Source organism: Chelonia mydas, chromosome 1 (assembly GCF_015237465.2).
Source record: "Chelonia mydas isolate rCheMyd1 chromosome 1, rCheMyd1.pri.v2, whole genome shotgun sequence".
Lineage (NCBI taxonomy): Eukaryota > Metazoa > Chordata > Testudines > Cheloniidae > Chelonia > Chelonia mydas.
The window spans coordinates 11497436-11515586 of NC_057849.1; the positions used below are offsets into that span (position 1 = coordinate 11497436).

Consider the following 18151-nt stretch of genomic DNA (forward strand, 5'->3'; position numbering starts at 1 on the left):
CATTCAGTGCACAACAACAAGAAAAGGTACAACAGATACTAGGTTGTATTGGAAAAGGATTGGAATACAGAATGAGAATTTGCTTTATGAGAAATACTGTGCAGTATTCGAGAAACATTCCTAAAATGAATAGAGGTTGTCATAGAAGTTAGACATGGGAAAGACCTCTTAGATTATTTTGTCAATCTCCCTGCTAATGCAGAATTGCTTTCTTTGTTCACGTTTTGTCCAATCTAGTTTTAGATGTCCCACATGATTGGACTTCTACCACTTCCCTTGTGAAACTGTTCCTCAGGCTGATTAAATCTCTCAGGGACTTTTCCCTAATGTTCCATCTTAATTTTCCCTTTCTTAATTTAGTCACATTATTCCTAAATAAAAACTCCTAGTAGACTGTTTTAAAAAACACAACAAAACCCTGCTCACCCTCCTTGGTATTTACATCTTCATGTTATCTGGTTTTTCCCTTGAGTTCCCAAGCTCTTATGAGGGAAGATTAAAATCAGCCTGTCTAGCCACCTGATCATTTTCATTGCTCTTCTATGATTTTCTTCCAATTTGTCAATATCATTCTGGTAAGAAAGTGACCAGAACCAAATGCATTATTTCAAGTTTCCAGCAGAGCCAAAGAAAGAGACTATTCCCAATGTTCCATTGGCCTCTTTTTTGCTGCTGTATTGCATTGCAAGTACATCATATTTGCTGTTCACCAACACTTCTGTGTCTCTTCTGCATTAGAGTTCTTCTGGTCTCTCCCATTCAATATCTGCTCTGGATTATTATATTTTGGGTAGTTAGGTCTTCTGGGTACACTATCTTGTCACTTTCCTCAAAATTTGATCCAGGGGTATATGTGTTCTCTTCTTCCTGTCTGGGTGTCTCTAGCACAGGGCAGGCAAACTTTTTGGCTCAAGGGTCACATCGGGGAATAGAAATTGTATGGCAGGCCATGAGTGCTCACAAAATTGGGAGGGGGCTGAGGGCTCTGGTTGGGGGTGCGGGCTCTGGGGTGGGGCTGGGGATGAGGAGTTTGGGGTGTAGGAGGGTGCTCTGGGCTGGGACTGAGGGGTTTGGAGGGCTGGAGGGGGATCAGGGCAGGGGTGTGGGAAGGGGTGCAGGTTCCCACTGGAGGTGTGGGCTCTGGGGTGGGGCTGGGGATGAGAGGTTTGGGGTGCTGGAGGGTGCTCCGAGCTGGGATCGAAGGGTTTGGAGAGCGGGAGGGAGATCAGGGCTGGGGCAAGGAGTTGGGGTGTGGGGAGAGGCTCAGGGGTGCAGGCTCCGAACGGTGCTTACCTCAAACGGCTCCTGGAAGCAGGGGCATGTCCCTTCTCCAGCTCCAACGCGGAGGCGCGGCCAGGCAGCTCTGCACGCTACCCCATCCGCAGGCGCTGCCCCTGCAGCTCCCATTGAAGCGCTGGAGGGGGCCATTGGAGCACGGAGGAGCCGGAGCGGGGCCATGCCGCAGCTTCCGGGAGCCGCGTGGTGCAGCCCCTGACCCAGCACCCTGGCCGGAGCAGGGCCGAGCCGCGTGGTGCAGTTCCCGACCCAGCGCCCTGGCCAGAGCTTGCGGGCCATAGCTTGCCCACCCCTGCTCTAGTAAATTACCTCAGTTGTCCTTCCTTTGTTTTCAGTTTTCTGTTCATTGTCTCTTTACTCTAAGAATGTCACCACCAGACTCTTAATTAAATTAGAAATATAGGAACTGCCACACAGGATCACACCAGTGGTTCATCTGGCCCAGTATCCTGTCTCTGAATATGTAGCTCATAGGTGTTGTAAATAGTTTTGGCATAGTGCTACCTCTCTTCCCCTTTTGCCCCAGTTCACTTAAATTGATTGTAGCCAACCCGAGTCAGTTTTGAATCCAGAAGACTGGTACCTCTATTGCTTAGGCAAAGACCATCTCAATCAAATCTGATTTAAAAACAAGGAGGGGCTGGAATTCATTGGAGTACTCAGACAAGAGCAGTGTGTCATCAGCAGAAATGCATAACATTCAGTGTGTGTGTGTGTAATATAAGAACAAGAATATAATCGATTCCAGTGCTTCGTGAATCCAAGCTCCCGCCTTGTTCGTATCCTGTTTGTTTTAGAAGATTTTCACTTGAGCGATGTAGTTATCAATTTGTCAAATTAGGCGTTGTCTCGGCTAGAAAGTGTTGGTGCTTTGATTTTATCGGTATAGTTAAAGTGTCAAAACCCTTACTAGGGTGGATGCAGTTATACCTGTATAGCTTACTGCAGTTCAGGAAGTGCATTACACTATCAGGAAACAGATCACACCCCTAACCAAATTTAGGCTCCTAGGTAAGAGATTGAAGTCCAGGACCTCCATGGGAGCATTCTCTGCAATGCTTCCAGTTCCACGCGCAGGGCCAGTTAGACAAGCAAACCTGCAGGGTCTGAATGCGTGGACGAGACAATGGTATAGGGAGGAGGGGTTTAGATTTATTAGGAACTGGGGAAACTTTTTGGGAAATGGGGAGCCTATACCGGAACCATGAGCTCTACCTAAACCAAAATGGAATCAGATTGCTGGCACTAAACCCTAATAAGGTCATACAGCAGTTTTGAAATTAATAGCTGGGGGAAAGCCGACAGGTGTGGAGGAGCACATACATGGTTCAGACAGAGACATCCCTCAGGGGAGGATCTATTAATAGAGATTCTCTGTGTCCTAGTAAGGAGTAGAGGATGGAAGATGATAAAATACAGGTAGGATCTGATGAGAAACAGTCAAATGAAAAAGAATCCTATTCAATGACATCATGTAATGGTAGATAGCTAAAAAGTGACAGTTTTTTTAAAGTGCTTATATACAAATGCTAGAAGTCTAAATAATAAGATCGGTGAACTAGAGTTCCTTGTATATGACGATATCAATATAATAGGGTGTGACAAGTTGGATCACAGAAACCCCCTTGGGGACTGCCACCTGTTGAGACTACCTCTGAGCTCGTTTTCCCCCTGGGACTTCAGAACCTTGCCTTGTTTGAGCCAGACACGCTTGCCTGCTGCAGACATAGACTCAAGTCTGAACCGTGTCCCCTAAAAGCTTCAGGCTTAATTGAAAACAGCTTAAGTGTTCCTGTCTCCAACACTCAGATGCCCAGCTCTCAATGGGGTCCAAACCCCAAATAAATCTGTTTTACCCTGCATAAAGCTTATACAGGGTAAACTCATAAATTGTTCACCCGCTATAACACTGATAGAGAGATATGTACAGCTGTTTTTCCCCTCTTTCCCCCCCCCCCCGCCCGGTATTAAACATACTCTGGGTTAATTAATAAGTAAAAAGTGATTTTATTAAATACAAGTGGATTCAAGTGGTTCCAAGTAATAACGAACAGAACAAAGTGAATTATCAAGCAAAATAAAATAAAACATGCAAGTCTAAGCCTAATACAGTAAGAAAACTGAATACAAATAAAATCTCACCCTCAGAGATGTTTCAATAAGCTTCTATCACAGACTGGACGCCTTCCTAGTCTGAGCACAATCCTTTCCCCTGGTACAGCCCTTGTTCCAGCTTAGGTGGTAGCTAGGGGATTTCTCATGACTGCGGCCCCCTTTGTTCTGTTCCACCCCCTTATATAGCTTTGGCACAAGGCGGGAATCTTTTTGTCTCTCTGCGTCCCCACCCCTCCTTCTAAATGGAAAAGCACCAGGTTTAAGATGGATTTCAGTACCAGGTGACATGGTCACATGTCCTGTGAGATCCCAAGCCTTCATTCCTCCCAGCCTGACTCACAGGAAGGCCTGCCTGCAAACAGCGCCATCCACAGTCAATTGTCCTGGTTGATGGGAGCCATCAAGATTTCAAACCATCATTAATGGCCCACATTTTGCATAACTACAATAGGCCCTTAGAGTTATATTTCATATTTCTAGTTTCAGGCACAAGAATGATACGTACATACAAATAGGATGACCACACTCAGTAGATTATAAGATTTTTAATGATACCTTACAAGAGACCTTTTGCATGAAGCATATTCCAGTTACATTATATTCACACTCATTAGCATATTTTCATAAAATCATGTAGAGTGCAACGTCACATAGGCATCACAGAAACTTGGTGGAATGAGGATAATCAATGGGACACAGTAATACCAGAATACAAAATATATCGGAAGGACAGAACAGGTTGTGCTGGTGGGGCAGTGGCACTATATGTGAAAGAAAGCGTAGAATCAAGACACCATAATAGAGGCTCAACTTAAATATATACCCCAAATTAAAATACATACTGAGAGAACCAAAAAAGTGCCACCATGGCTAAACAACAAAGTAAAAGAAGCAGTGAGAGGCAACAAGGCATCCTTTTAAAAAGTGGAAGTTAAATCCTAGTGAGGAAAATAGAAAGCAGCATAAACTCTGGCAAGTGAAATGTAAAAATATAATTAGGAAGGCCAAAAAAGAATTTGAAGAACAGCCAAAGACTCAAAAAGTAATAGCAAAACAATTTTAAAGTACATCAGAAGCAGGAAGCTTGCTAAACAACCAGTGGGGCCATTGAACGATTGAGATGCTAAAGGAGTACTCAAGGACGATAAGGCCATTGCAGAGAAACTAAATGAATTCTCTGCATCGGTCTTCACAGCTGAGGATGTGAGGGAGATTCCCAAACCTGAGCCATTCTTTTTAGGTGACAGATCTGAGGAACTGTCCCAGATTGAGGTGTCATTAGAGGAGGCTTTGGAACAAATTGATCAATTAAACAGTAATAAGATACTAGGACCAGATGATATTCACACATGAGTTCTGAAGCAACTCAAATGTGAAATTGCAGAACTACTAACTGTGGCTTGTAACCTATCATTTAAATCCGCTTCTGTACCAGATGACTGGAGGATAGCTAATGAGAAGCCAATTTTTAAAAAGGGCTCCAGAGGTGATCCTGGCAGTTAGAGGCTAGTAAGCCTGAGTTCAGTACCGGGCACACAGGTTGAAACTATAGTAAAGAACAGAATCGTTAGGCATATACTGAACGTAATTTGTCGGGGAAGAGTCAACATGGTTTTTGTAAAGGGAAATCATGCCTCACCAATCTACTAGAATTCTTTGAGAGGGTCAACAAGCATGTGGACAAGGGGGATCCAGTGGATATAGTGTACTTATATTTTCAGAGAGCCTGTGACAATGTTCCTCACCAAAGGCTCTTAAGCAAAGTAAGCTGTTATGGGATAAGAGGAAAGTTCCTCTCATGGATTGGTAACTGGTTAAAAGATAGGAAACAAACGGTAGGAATAAATGGTCAGTTTTCAGAAGGGAGAGAGGTAAATAGTGGTGTCCCCCAGGGGTCTGTACTGGGACCGGTCCTATTCAACATATTCATAAATGATCTGGAAAAAGGGGTAAAGAGTGACATGGCAAAATTTGCAGATGATACAAAACTACTCAAGATAAATCCAAAGCAGACTGGGAAGAGCTACAAAGGGATCTCTCAAAACTGGGTGACTGGGCAAGAAAATGGCAGATGAAACTAACTGTTGTTAAATGCGAAGTAATGCACATTGGAAAACATAATCCCAACTATACATATAAAATGCTGGGGTCTAAATTAGCTGAAAACATTCACTCAATGTGTAGCGGCAGTCAAAAAAGCTAACAGTGTTGGGAATCATTAAGAAAGGGATAGATAAGATGACAGAAAATATCATATTGCCTCTATATAAATCCATGGTACGCCCACATCTTGAATACTGTGTGCAGATGTGGTCGCCCTATCTCAAAAAAGATATATTGGAATTGGAAAAGGTTCAGAAAAGGGCAACAAAAATAATTAGGGGTATGGAATGGCTTCCGTATGAGGAGATATTAATAAGACTGGGACTTTTAGGCTTGGAAAAGGGATGACTAAGGGGGGATATGATTGAAGTCTATAAAATCATGACTGGTGTGAAGAAAGTAAATAAGGAAGTGTTATTTACTCCTCTCATCACATAAGAACTAGGGTCACCAAATGAAATTAATAGGCAGCAGGTTTAAAATAAACAAAAGGAAGTATTTCTTCACACAACGCACAGTTAACCTGTGGAACTCTTTGCCAGAGGATGAAGGCCAAGACTATAATAGGGTTCAAAAAAGAGCTAGATAATTTCCTGGAGGTTAGGTTCATCAATGGCTATTAGCCAGGAGGGGCACGGGTGGTGTCCCTAGCCTCTGCTTGCCAGAAGCTGGGAATGGGCGACAGGGGATGGATCACTTGATGATTACCTGTTCTGTTCATTCCCTATGGGGCACCTGACATTGGGCACTGTGGGAAGACAGGATACTGAGCTAGATGGACCTTTGGTCTGACCCAGTATGGTTGTTCTTATGTTAGCAGGTTTAGTCCTCTGGCTAGCCTTCAGTGAATGTTTCAAGCCTTGCAAAGGAGTTTTCCAGACCGTAGTTACTTTCAGAATAATTGCAAATGAGGAGAATTTGAAACTGTCTGCAACTTTTCACCTGGGAAAGGCTAGTAGTGAGCTTTGTCTATCTCGGCAGGTAGCACCTGCAGAAAAAATCAGTGATTAGGTGTCACGGGTGAAGAGGCTCGGTGCTCTGGAACCGCTCTGAATGAAGTTCAGACAGAACCCTCCTGTAGGGTGGCACCCCGCAGGGCACACACTCACAAGGGCGAGCCTGCTTGGCTTCATTGCCTCCTGGGTCTGACCTCAGAGTGTTCAGCATGCGTTTCACGCCATGAGTTCCCCACAGTGACTCCACCTGAATAGGACACCTGGGAAAGCCTTACGTGCCCCCTTAAGCGGCCATGCACCCCCAGCTTCCCAGTCAGCAGTGACTCTCAGCCAGCGCTGTAAAACAGAAGGGTTTATTAGTCATCTGGAATACAGCATAAACAGTTCTTGTTAGCAGAGAAAGTAGGAAGGTTCAGCAAAGTCCATCGGGGGGGCGGGGCGGGAGGGGGAGGCAGGGCTCTGGATCCCCCTGAGTCCCAAACCAGAAGACTGCCCAGCTTCCAGCAGCCCTCCCTCAGTCATGCCCAGTTACCCATCCTCCGTCTCTTTCCCGGGCATCTCTCTTTGGTCTCCAACTCCTTCGGCTGGCTCCTTGCAGAAGGTGGACCCTGGCCATCAGTTGCCAGGATACAGTGTGTCTGGCTATTGACTGGGCCCAGGGAACTATGTGGCAGTCAGACCTATCCTCGAGGGGTCTCTGCCACAATCACCCACCCTTGTCCATCACCTAGATACTTGTGCAACACATAGGGGGAAACTGGGGCACTCATACTGTTCATGGAAAACATTAAGAGAGTTCCCACTTCGTCACATTAGGTTCTAGTGTTTGCATGACACCTGCCCCATATCGACTATTTGCAGCAAGGTGAAATACCGAGTCATGTGATCCTGCTCACTGTTTGTGTTTCTGTGTCTCGGTCACCGGAGTAGTTATGAGATTGAGTCCTGGTTTGAAGAACGTAATTTATTATTTAGTATTGGCAGCCAACTGTTTCACTTGAGCCCTGCTTACCCCATGAAGGTCAGCTGGCCACACGCCTGGCACAGTCAGAACTCTTAACGCTGACCTAATCGGTTGGGATAGTTACAGATCCAGAATTCATGTTACACCTACAGTATGCACGCTGCTCTACAGCCAGCAGAGGCAGGGAGGAGGTGGAGCCCAGCAGGAACTGTGTCCCCCCTGCCAACACTTCCATTGTTCTTATTAAGCAATAGGTTGGAGGAGGAAGTTTTCCCCCCACTACTACCTCTCCCCAGGTTTGAAGCCTCACATGGTAGCAACTTTCACTTGGGCTGAAGAGGACTCTTCTTATAGCCATGTAAGCTAGTCAGAACTGTGCCTCTGGAGTAATGCAAGGCACTTCTCCCCATTGCCCTGCGCTGAACTCACAACCCCCTCACATCTCTCTCCCTCTGCCGCACCCACATCTCTTACACGACTGCAAACCTTGTTGGCTTCTGTCTGGCAAAGGTATGGGAAGCGCCAGTGCTGCTGCGGCTGCTCTCCACAGGCTCCAGAAGGTAGCACAGCATCAGGTTTTGTTCCATTTGCAATTTGAAGTCATTGAGAACTGGGGGTCTGCAGCACCTCTGACGATTTAGCCAGTCACTTGGGGCCTAAACCTGGACTTAGATGCCTGACTTTAGGCATGCAACTTGGAACATTTTGCCCTGACTTTAATAAGACAGCAGCTTTACAGGCAAGGGCTAAATGTGCTTAACAAATGCCATGGGAAATGCTGCAAGCCAATATGGGGGCACTGTCCCAAATGCCATCACTATGTCCAGCTCTTTTTCTCTTGGCAGATGTCTCTGTATCTCCCGCACCTCAAGAAGCTACTCCCCCCTTGCCTTCTCCAGAGCCTGCACTGAAGATTGAACTAGAACCAGAAACGACGGAGGTAATGGCACATTATGGTGACAACTTGCATTTATATGTGTTTTTGTCTTGATAAAATGAAGAAATCCAGGGTGTTTGCAGAAGCAGGGCTGTAGGATGTGCTGAGGCGGGGCGAATAGTTGGTCAGACCTGACTTTGATAATGAGACGGACAACGTTTGGCTCTTGGTGATCATGCCCATAGAAGTTCTCTACACACACCCTGCCTTAACTCTTGGTCCCTTGTGATACCCTTCAGGCTTCGACAGGAGGGAAGAAGCGGAAACGGAAGCGCGTGCTGAAATCCAAAACATTTGTGGATGATGAAGGCTGCATGGGTAAGAATAGATAGCGTTCTCCCGCACCCACACGTAGGGGCTCACTTTATTGAAGTCACTGGGGTTTTTTGCAAGTTTTACAGACCAAACCTATCCAGGGAAGGGCCCCACAGTATCACTTTATTCTTCTTTTCTTGAGCTCTGAGGATTCCAACTCCACTTTCCTGCACTGTAACTGTCCCTCTGTCAGAGGAGGGTGGAGTGGAGTTGTCATTGACTGTCTCACTCTCAATCGAAAACTTTTTGAATATTTTCTTTTGTTCCCTCTTTCCTACCATTATAACCAGCACTAGCACTTTCCCTCCTTTTCAAAAATGCATACCTTTTTATTAAAAAAAAAAAAAAAAAAAAAAATCCTTAGATTCATTGGTGACACAAAGCAGATAGAATGGTCCAGAACAGCTGGGTTATACCAATGAATCTGGCCCTCAATATAATGCGGAATACCCCAAATAAACTGGTAAGAGCAACAAGCAGCATGTTGGGGATTTGGGATTTAAAACTCTAAAAAGCAAGTCCTTTGTTCCTAGCAGTCCTGTGTTCTCTTGCCCTTGGGAGGAGGCAGGTCTGAGCACAGATCTGGGAGCCAGGAATGTTTAAATTCTAACCCAGCTCTGATTCATTTGGTGATTTTGAGCAAGTCACCTATTTCCCTACCTTGCAAGAGTGTTATAAGATTTAGGTAACATTTATAAAGTTCTTTAAATTTGACAAACTGGAGGAAGCATTATTTATACTAAGCACAATGTGTGCCTGATCCTACAAGATACTGAGTGTCCTCAACTCCTCTTGATTTGAATGGAATCCAGGGAGCTTGGCTTATTCCAGGAGAGGGATCAGGTCCTGTGTTTTATATCTCCTTTAAAGAAAGCTAAAGCTACCAGGAAAGTAACTGGCTTCAATAGTAGCTAAAGGCTCTAGTACTAGGTTTTTGTCAGAGGGAAATGGATTTGTTGAGAATTGCTTGTTGACATGATGGGGTGTTTTGGAAGGAAAATGAAAACCTTGCTCCACAGCTAGTGGTTTTAATAAGGTCTGCATCCAGACCTCGCCATAATGAACATTAAAGCTTTTATTTCCAGCAAAGAATTCTGCATTCCTTTTTCTATTCAGCCTTTTCCAAATGTGCCAGTACCGGGAAGCTTGCCTTTTTCCCCCACTGGACCATGGGTTTAAATGGTCTCTTGTGAAATAGGCAGACCTTTGGTTTACAAATTAATATCCACTACAGTTTTATGAAGGGGAAAATAAGGCCCCTGTGGTGCACTTGGAAAAGGCTCAGAGTAGCAAGGACAGAGTCAGATGGGGCTATGATGCTGAAGAATTGGGTAAGAAGGAAATACTACTGTATGTACCAAAAATTTGCACCAGTCTGTGGTCCAGAACTTGCTGTGTCCCCATTTCATCCCGTCTCTCCCCCTGCCCCATGTGGGCCTGATAATCCTACGGTCTTGCAAAGCTCCTGGGCTGATATCAAATATTTGTATCATTTGAATTATGGGATTTTTCACCTTTTTAAAATGCGTTAAAGCTGCCTAGATCAGAGCCAAGATATTGGATCTTCCAATCTCATTGTTTGGAATATCATCCTGCTATATACCCTCCCTTGAGTGTCTCCATGGTTTTAGTGCCACTTTCCCCGAGAACTACTACAACTAGAAACTGGTGATTGTAAAGCAAATCAAAAAACTAAGCACCTGCAGCGCCTAGTTGAAGTCAGCGGGAATTGTGGGTGCTCACCATCTCCTAGGATCAGGTCCTTAATCTAAAGGCTCGTCTAATCACAAATGTTGTATAGTTTTTTAACCATGCTGACATAGCTGAAGTTCTACAACCTCCTCCCATCACCATTACCACCCCAGTGTGGATGCAGTTATACTGGTATAAAGGTACTTCTGCTTATATAGCTCAGGGCTTGTCTGCATGGGGAATGTTTTAACAGGTGCACAGCTGTAGTTCTATAGTTCTGATCCCCCATGGGGACACTCTTACTCCAGTATAAGAGTGGCTTTATTTTAGGTTTAGCTTAAACACCTTTCCAAGTGACACAAGCTAAACTGAAAAAAGGCACTTTTATGCTGGAATAAGAATGTCTACATGGTGGGCTATTTTGGTATAACTATAGTGGTTTAAATTCACACCTTAAATTATACAAAAAAACACTTTCCTGTGTATATGAGACCTGCATCCCTGAAAGGAAGGAGAGTCGCTCATACTTGTTTAAGATACCTGGATACCGTTATAACTGTGTCCACACCAGGGGTTACTACTACTGTAACTTTCCGTTGTTAATTAATAATCACACCCCTAACCAAAAGAGTGTTACTGGTTCAAAAACTGTATGTGGACCAAGTCTTACTTAACTCTGCTTCTTATGAGATTGGTTGCTAATGTCACAGTGGGACACTTTCAGATTTAGTAAACTCCTCCAGGTATTGGGCCTGGTCCAGGCCTGTGAGAGTGTTTCAATCCCTGTTTACCATGGAAAAGCAGCACTTGAAATGTGCACTGGCTACTACAAAAACGCAAGACAACCTAGCAAAGAAAAACGTTCAGCTAAATGCTAGATTCTCTGTCCTACAGACAGTCTCTTACAACTTGGGCCTAATGGAAACCCTCAATAAATGATTGCACACAGATAGGATAGTTTAACCTCCGAGGATAATTCATGCTAAGAGCAAAGGTGGGGAGTGAGTCGGCCAGCAATATCGGCCTCTTAAGGCTGCTTGTTGAAAAGCTAATTGATTGTAAAGAGAAACTGGCTTATGTTTAGAGTCCCTGTTTGACTGACTAATCACACAGAGGAGCAGGGTTTAGTACCACAGGGACTGGTGCTAAATGGTTTCTCCTTACAGCCACGGATTGTGTAGAAGACCTCATTTGATTTAGCTGGTACAACTAAAAGCCAATTTTCCAGAAGTGAAGTTCAGACCCCTGCAAAAAAAGAGTAGAGTTGCTAAAGAAAAAATGGTTTACTAGAAACATACCAGAACGCTGCATTGGAAGCTGGTGGATCAGTGTTTACTTGTGGATGTTGATGGTTGCCATCAGTGGAGTTGGGTCCAGATCCATTTTAGTAAGCATTGTTTTATAGACCTAAAGACTCTATCATTAAACACTATGACAGCACTGAAAGGGGGGAATCCCACTAAGTAATACTCATTCAATGATTGGTTGGTTACTAAATGAACCCTTTCCAGTACTGCTTTGAAATGCCAGCTACTCTCTCTGTAGAAAAAATCAACTATCTAGGTTTAATTTGTGTCTCTCCCTAGCTTGTAAAAACTTTCAGAGAGGTGTTATGTAAAAAAAACGAGCTCGTCATCTGAATTTCAGAAGCACCAAGCGCTCTCTATCTAGGCGTACATATAACCATCATCACAACAGCATCCAAATCAAGTCAGTGGACCTTCAGGTGCTCAGTATGATGGGTTCCCCCCGGGGTGCCACCTGGAACTGGGGTACCACTGAGCCCCCCGACTCACCAGCATGGGCTCCCTCTTACACTGTACTGCTCTGACAAGCTGCAAAGCCCTCCAGGCTTCAGCCTGCACTCTCACCACATACATACAGGTAGGGCCACACCCAGTTGCAGTTACATGCAAGTGCTTTGACCAGGCCCTGCATACAAAGGCGACAGCTAGGGCAACAACCAGCTCCTCAGGCACATACCCCCTCTGGAGTATAAACCCAAAACTATACCGTATTGTGCACAGGGAAGTGTACAGCGTAAGCTCATAAAATTTGCCCCCTCCCTCAGTGTGGAGAGGAATATGCAACAGCCTTCTGCCCCTAAGTTATGATTCCCACACACTGGTTTAGATAAAGCAAAAATAAGTTTAACTACAAAAGATAGATTTTAAGTGATTATACGTGATAGCCAAACACTTCAAAGCAGATTGCCTAGCAAATAAACAAAAAACGCAAACTAAGCTTAAGATACTAAATAGATTGGATATGAATAGCAGATTCTCACCCTAAGAGATGATACAAACAGGCTGCAGATTCTTAAGGGGCAAGCTGCACTTGCTTTGCAGCTTGGAATCCACAGGTGTTCCATTCACAGGCTAAAAATCCCTTTTGTCTGGGTCCAGCCCTTTCCCCAGTTCAATCTTTTTTCCTCAGGTGTTTCCAGGAGTCTTCTTGGTGGGTAGCGAAGAACACCAGATGATGTCACTCCCTGCCTTATATAGCTTTTACATATGGTGGGAGCCCTTTGTTTCGTTGCTTAGCTCCCAGACCGGTCTGTGGAAAAACACTAACATTGCAAGATGGAGTCCAGAGACATGTGGTCACATCACATGTCTTTGTAGAGTCATAGCAGCCATTACTCAGAGGCTGTCTGTAGCATCCTCAGGAAGGCTTCCCAGGGGGAGATAAGCTTCTTCTAAGGCCTATTGTTTTCCTAATGGTCCATTACCCTGAATAGGCCCTTCCCCATCCACTATCTAGAATGAAATCATCTTGTCTAGTGGGCATTACCCAGGTGTAACTATGTTGGAAATATGGATACATAGTCAATATTCATAACTTCAGATACAAAAATGATGCATGCATACAAACAGGATAATCATAGTCAGCAAATCATAACCTTTTCAATGACACCTCACATGCCTTGCATAAAATACATGATGATTATGTCATAATCTTATCATAATATCACTGTGAAGAATATGGGGTGCAATGTCATGCTCAAGAGCTTGGAAAATCAGACCATCTGTGTATCATGTTTTTTGTAAGCATTGGTGGAAAAGGTTGCCCTAGCAATGCTGTTGTGGGAGTGGATGGGATTCGGATTGGGCTGTAGAACCTTTCCGTACTTGGGTAACGACTCAGATTCAGTCCTGGTCAGTAGTTACTGAAAGCCGTTACTCTCTGATGGCTGCTGCATGTTCTGTGAAAGATGAATTGGTGTCTGCAATCTAGTCCCTAGTGGACAATCGTCCTTGTTGCAACAATCTTCAGTGTACTTGGCACCCTCCCTGTTGTAGGGTCTATGCAGTGAGAAGATTTGGCAACTGAACTGCCCTCTCACCCAGGGAGGCAGTCCCACCCAACTGGGCTGAAGGGCTTGGGTGGGGAGCCTGCTGTCTGGCGGACTATGCACTCAGATACCAAGGAGATGGGTACTGCATAAGGCCCTAGGTAGAAGAGAGGACATAATCCTCCACAGCTGTTAATGTGCCATCTTTCACTACGTAATCTCGCTCCATTCATCTTAAAGGTGATGGAGGCAGTCTAGCCCAGTCGATAAGAGCACTGGACTGGGACTCAGGAGCCCTGGGTTTTATTCCCAGCTCTGTGATCTGCTGAGAGACCTTGGACAAGTCATTCCACCTCTGGCCTCTGTTTCCCCATCAGTAAAATGGGGACAATGATACATGCTGCCTCTAAGTGCTTTGAGATCAGTGGGTGAAGAGCACTGCGTAAGAGCTAGGTATTGTTACTGTGTCAATGGGAGCGATCCCAGCTAGTTCTTTTGTTTTTGGCCTCTGCCTTGCTGACATTGTCGTAACTTGACATCACGAATCTGGTTGAGTGCTCTCTGCTGGACACTCACCAGACTGCTGTGAGGGGATCCAAATGCTGAATTCCACGTGCCCTTAATTTGCTGGGGCTGGGTAGAGTGTAGCTTGGCTTTAGGCCTCTGGGCACGCACTCCAGGAGCAAATCTTGTGCCTGACTCCCTTTTTGGCAGTGTGGACTCCAGGACCAAGGCAACTGGACTTTGAAACCGGAGTCATCTCCCCCAAGCCTCCTCAGCAGCACTTGCATGTTCCGCAGAATGCCACCAAAGGTGTGAGACTTCTAGTTTACCTCATAGAATATCAGGGTTGGAAGGGACCTCAGGAGGTCATCTAGTCCAACCCCCTGCTCAAAGCAGGACCGATCCCCAATTAAATCATCCCAGCCAGGGCTTTGTCAAGCCTGACCTTAAAAACTTCTAGGGAAGGAGATTCCACCACCTCCCTAGGTAACGCATTCTAGTGTTTCACCACCCTCATAGTGAGAGAGTTTTTCCTAATATCCAACCTAAATCTCCCCCACTGCAACTTGAGACCATTACTCCTTGTTCTGTCATCTGCTACCACTGAGAACAGTCTAGAGCCATCCTCTTTGGAACCCCCTTTCAGGTAGTTGAAAGCAGCTATCAAATCCCCCCTCATTCTTCTCTTCTGAAGACTAAACATCCCCAGTTCCCTCAGCCTCTCCTCATAAGTCATGTGTTCCAGTCCCCTAATCATTTTTGTTGCCCTCCGCTGGACTCATACACAGGACCTGTACAAAATAACAAATGCGCCTATATGCATTTCGCTGTCTCCGGCTCCTCCCCACTCCGGAGAGGTCTTTGGGCTTGGGCAGAATCCTCTGGGGTGTCCAGGATCCTTACTCTGCATCTTGTGACTTCTGTTCTGAATCTGTTTGGTAGGGGGGTACATATTGCCATCTGTATCAGCAACTGGTACATTCCGCATCCACATAGAGGCATTCCCTGATGCAACAATTTTATAACAACTTTGTAGCATCAACAAGAATTCATACACTGAACCGAGGCAGAGTCTCCAAATTGTCCCACTTGCATACCTGAAAACTGCAGAGCCAGGATGCTATTAATTTTAACTGTCCTTGTGTTGTGTGCCTCTCTTACATCCTCATTGATTCCCTGAATGTACTGCTTGGTTGGTTGCAGCTGTTCTGAGCAAAGGCTTAACCACTCCTGCCACATTCTCTTTCCAGTGACCGAAAAGGTTTATGAGAGCGAATCCTGTTCAGATAGTGAAGAGGAATTCATCAAGTCCAAGCTGCCAGCTGCACACAGTCAGTCCACGGCAGCTGTGAAGAAAGAACCCAAGGAGGATCGGAAGGGCCTGAAGAAAGGGGCAGCCACAGCCAGCAAAGCCAACAAACAAGTCTCCATCATGGGCTTCTTCCAGAAGAAATGAACTGAATCTCTCCCCACGATCCCTGGGCGGTTTGGAAATGTCACTCCTTTCAGTCGCTTTCGGCTTTGGAGGAGAACAACAGATGGGCTACCCTGGTGGGAAATATCTAGTTTACTGTGGAAGTAAGCTGTCTGCACCAGGTTTTGCATCAGAAAACTTAATTGTATCCATATCTTGTAATTCTCCTTCTATGCTAAGCCATATAGAAAGCAGTAGCTGGGAGCAAGCTCTAGAGGAACACTTAGAGATCCGTTAATTTGTTTACATGATGACATTTAAAATTTTTAAGCATGGCCTTTGACCTGTCTGGTCCTAAGGCCTATTCCAGGAGTAGATGGACGAAATAAGAAGCTAATCCTTTTAGTGGAATCATTTGATTTTTTTTTTTTGTCTTGTTTGTTTAAACGTTCAGGTTGGTTAAAAACTATAATGTAACAGGCACACACACAAATAGTGAACATCTGCTGCAGTTATAACTGGATGAAATGAATTTGATTTCTCCCCCAAGGCCGGTAAATAGTTTTCTCTCTGCCTTTATAATCTTTGTTGGACAAAGTACCACATATAAAATTCTCTCAACCATTTCTTCCTTAAGTACGTCCTCTGTAAAGTGCTTGGATGCCTAATTATAGACCATGGCACTGCTTGTGCTCCATCACTCTTTGCAAAAACATCATTAATGGCTTCCTACGCAGTTGGATATAGTGAACCTGGGACAAGGCCGAAGCCCAGCCAGCCACTGGGAAAGGAACTGTGTGCTCAGCTCTACGAGTGGGTGGTTTTTGACTCAAAGGTGGGCATGTGGGTGGGTTGTCCTGATGAAAGTGGCAGTGTACTTGCCTGCATCGTAGCCAGGGACATAAAGAAGTATGCAGCTCCTCTTTGTTGGCTTTTATTTATTTAAAGTCTAATAGGAATGTGCCATGTACAAATTTTTTTTTTTTTTTTTAAAGTCTAGTGTCTAAGGAAATGTGCCATAGCAAAATACTGGTCCCAAGGAACCAACAGCCTGTGAAGATGTGCAACACGTTGGGGCCCAAATTGTCAAAAATGACTAGAGATTTCAGTTGTCTGAGCTCTTGTTTACAGCTAAAATTTAGATGGACCTCTCTATGTTGCTCAGGGGCGTGAAAAATTAGGTTAAGATGACCTAATCCCCAGTGTAAACGCAGCTGTGTTGATGGGAGAATTCTTTAGTCGATCTAACTAGCACTGCTCAGGGTGGTGGATTCTGCACATGGACAGAAAACCCCCTTCTGTTGAGCTAGGCAACATCGACACTATGGTGCTACAGGTGAGTAAGGTTTGGCATGTTTCGGACATGTTTTAATGGAAGTAGAGGGCCACCATTGGAAAAGGATGGAAATCTTTACAATGAACTTTTGTATCTTTCCCAGAAAAATACCACTTCAATGTTTCTATTTTTCTTGGCATACCTGGAAGTATATTCTAAGAGTAATGTTAAATAATAAAACCCTTTAAACACTTACCTTCTTTTGTTTGTGTTACTGATTGTTCTTGGAAAGTTGTGCTACTTTCTGATTTCCCATATAGCTTGTATAAATCTGAATAAAGCAGGTTCATGGCATTCAATTGCATGGCAAAACTTCCAGATATAAAAGCAATACAAGACTTTACAGAACAAAGGATACATATATTAAAAATACAGCTGGAACTATTAACCAGTCCGGTAACAATTTGGGAGTCCAGATGGGGTTTTGAGACAATGCTTTAAAATTCCAGTTATATCTATTTAATATGGTGCTGTGCTAGGAGACAAAGGTGCTGGTTTCTCCTGTCGTTTATAAAGATTAAAAGGGCACATTCTGGCATAACTGTTATCATGATAGGTTCTGGCCCTTTGCTCTATCCATTCTTCTCAGATTCCTTGGTGGTCCAGAGGTTAAGGTGCTAGCCTAGGACATGGGGGAACCAGGGGTCAGTGGGCAAGTTCCCCATCTGTAAAAACTGGAATAGCACTTCTTACCTCTGTAGAGGATAAATACATGAAAAGATTGTGAGGGGCTCAAATACTGAGATAATGGGAGCCATATAAATACCATGGGTAGTAAGGTTTTCTTTGTATTCCCATGTTCAGACTGTTTGCCCTGGATGTAGCCCGCATTAATATTCTGTGTCTCTAGTATAATAATACACAGCACTTGTGGGGCGGTGCTGCCCGTGGGAGCCAGCTGAGGTCACTCAGTTAGGGTGAACTGCAAACAGAACAGGGCAGACAAATCCCAGAAGCTGGTGGATATTCCAATACTTAGATTTACCAAGCCAGCCCAAAACAGCTTCTATAGCACCTCCCTGGTTACTCAGCAGTCCAAACAATGCAGTTCCCTTAGTACCCAACCTCAGGCCTCCCTCCAGACACACATAGGATGATAAATTCTGAAAATGTTATTACATGATATAAAAGAAAAGGTTCTCCTGACCCTAAAGGACCAAGCCCCAGACCCAGGTCAAATGATAACTTAGATCTTACCCAAAATACACGCTTATAGTCAATTCT

The 18151-nt window shown here is 44.5% G+C and overlaps 1 protein-coding gene across 2 annotated transcripts in view; it reads left to right on the forward strand.

Annotated features, from left to right (window-relative positions):
* The window catches only part of POLD3 (DNA polymerase delta 3, accessory subunit), a 38806-nt gene extending 21683 nt beyond the window's left edge, over positions 1 to 17123 (forward strand). For both annotated transcript variants that reach the window (XM_037877466.2, XM_037877394.2), the window contains exons 10-12: positions 8280 to 8374; positions 8611 to 8689; positions 15428 to 17123. In XM_037877466.2, coding sequence (XP_037733394.1) covers positions 8280 to 8374; positions 8611 to 8689; positions 15428 to 15633 — 380 coding nt within the window. In that variant the 3' untranslated portion in view covers positions 15634 to 17123. The remainder of the gene's footprint in view (positions 1 to 8279; positions 8375 to 8610; positions 8690 to 15427) is intronic.
* The last annotated feature ends 1028 nt before the right edge of the window (positions 17124 to 18151 follow it).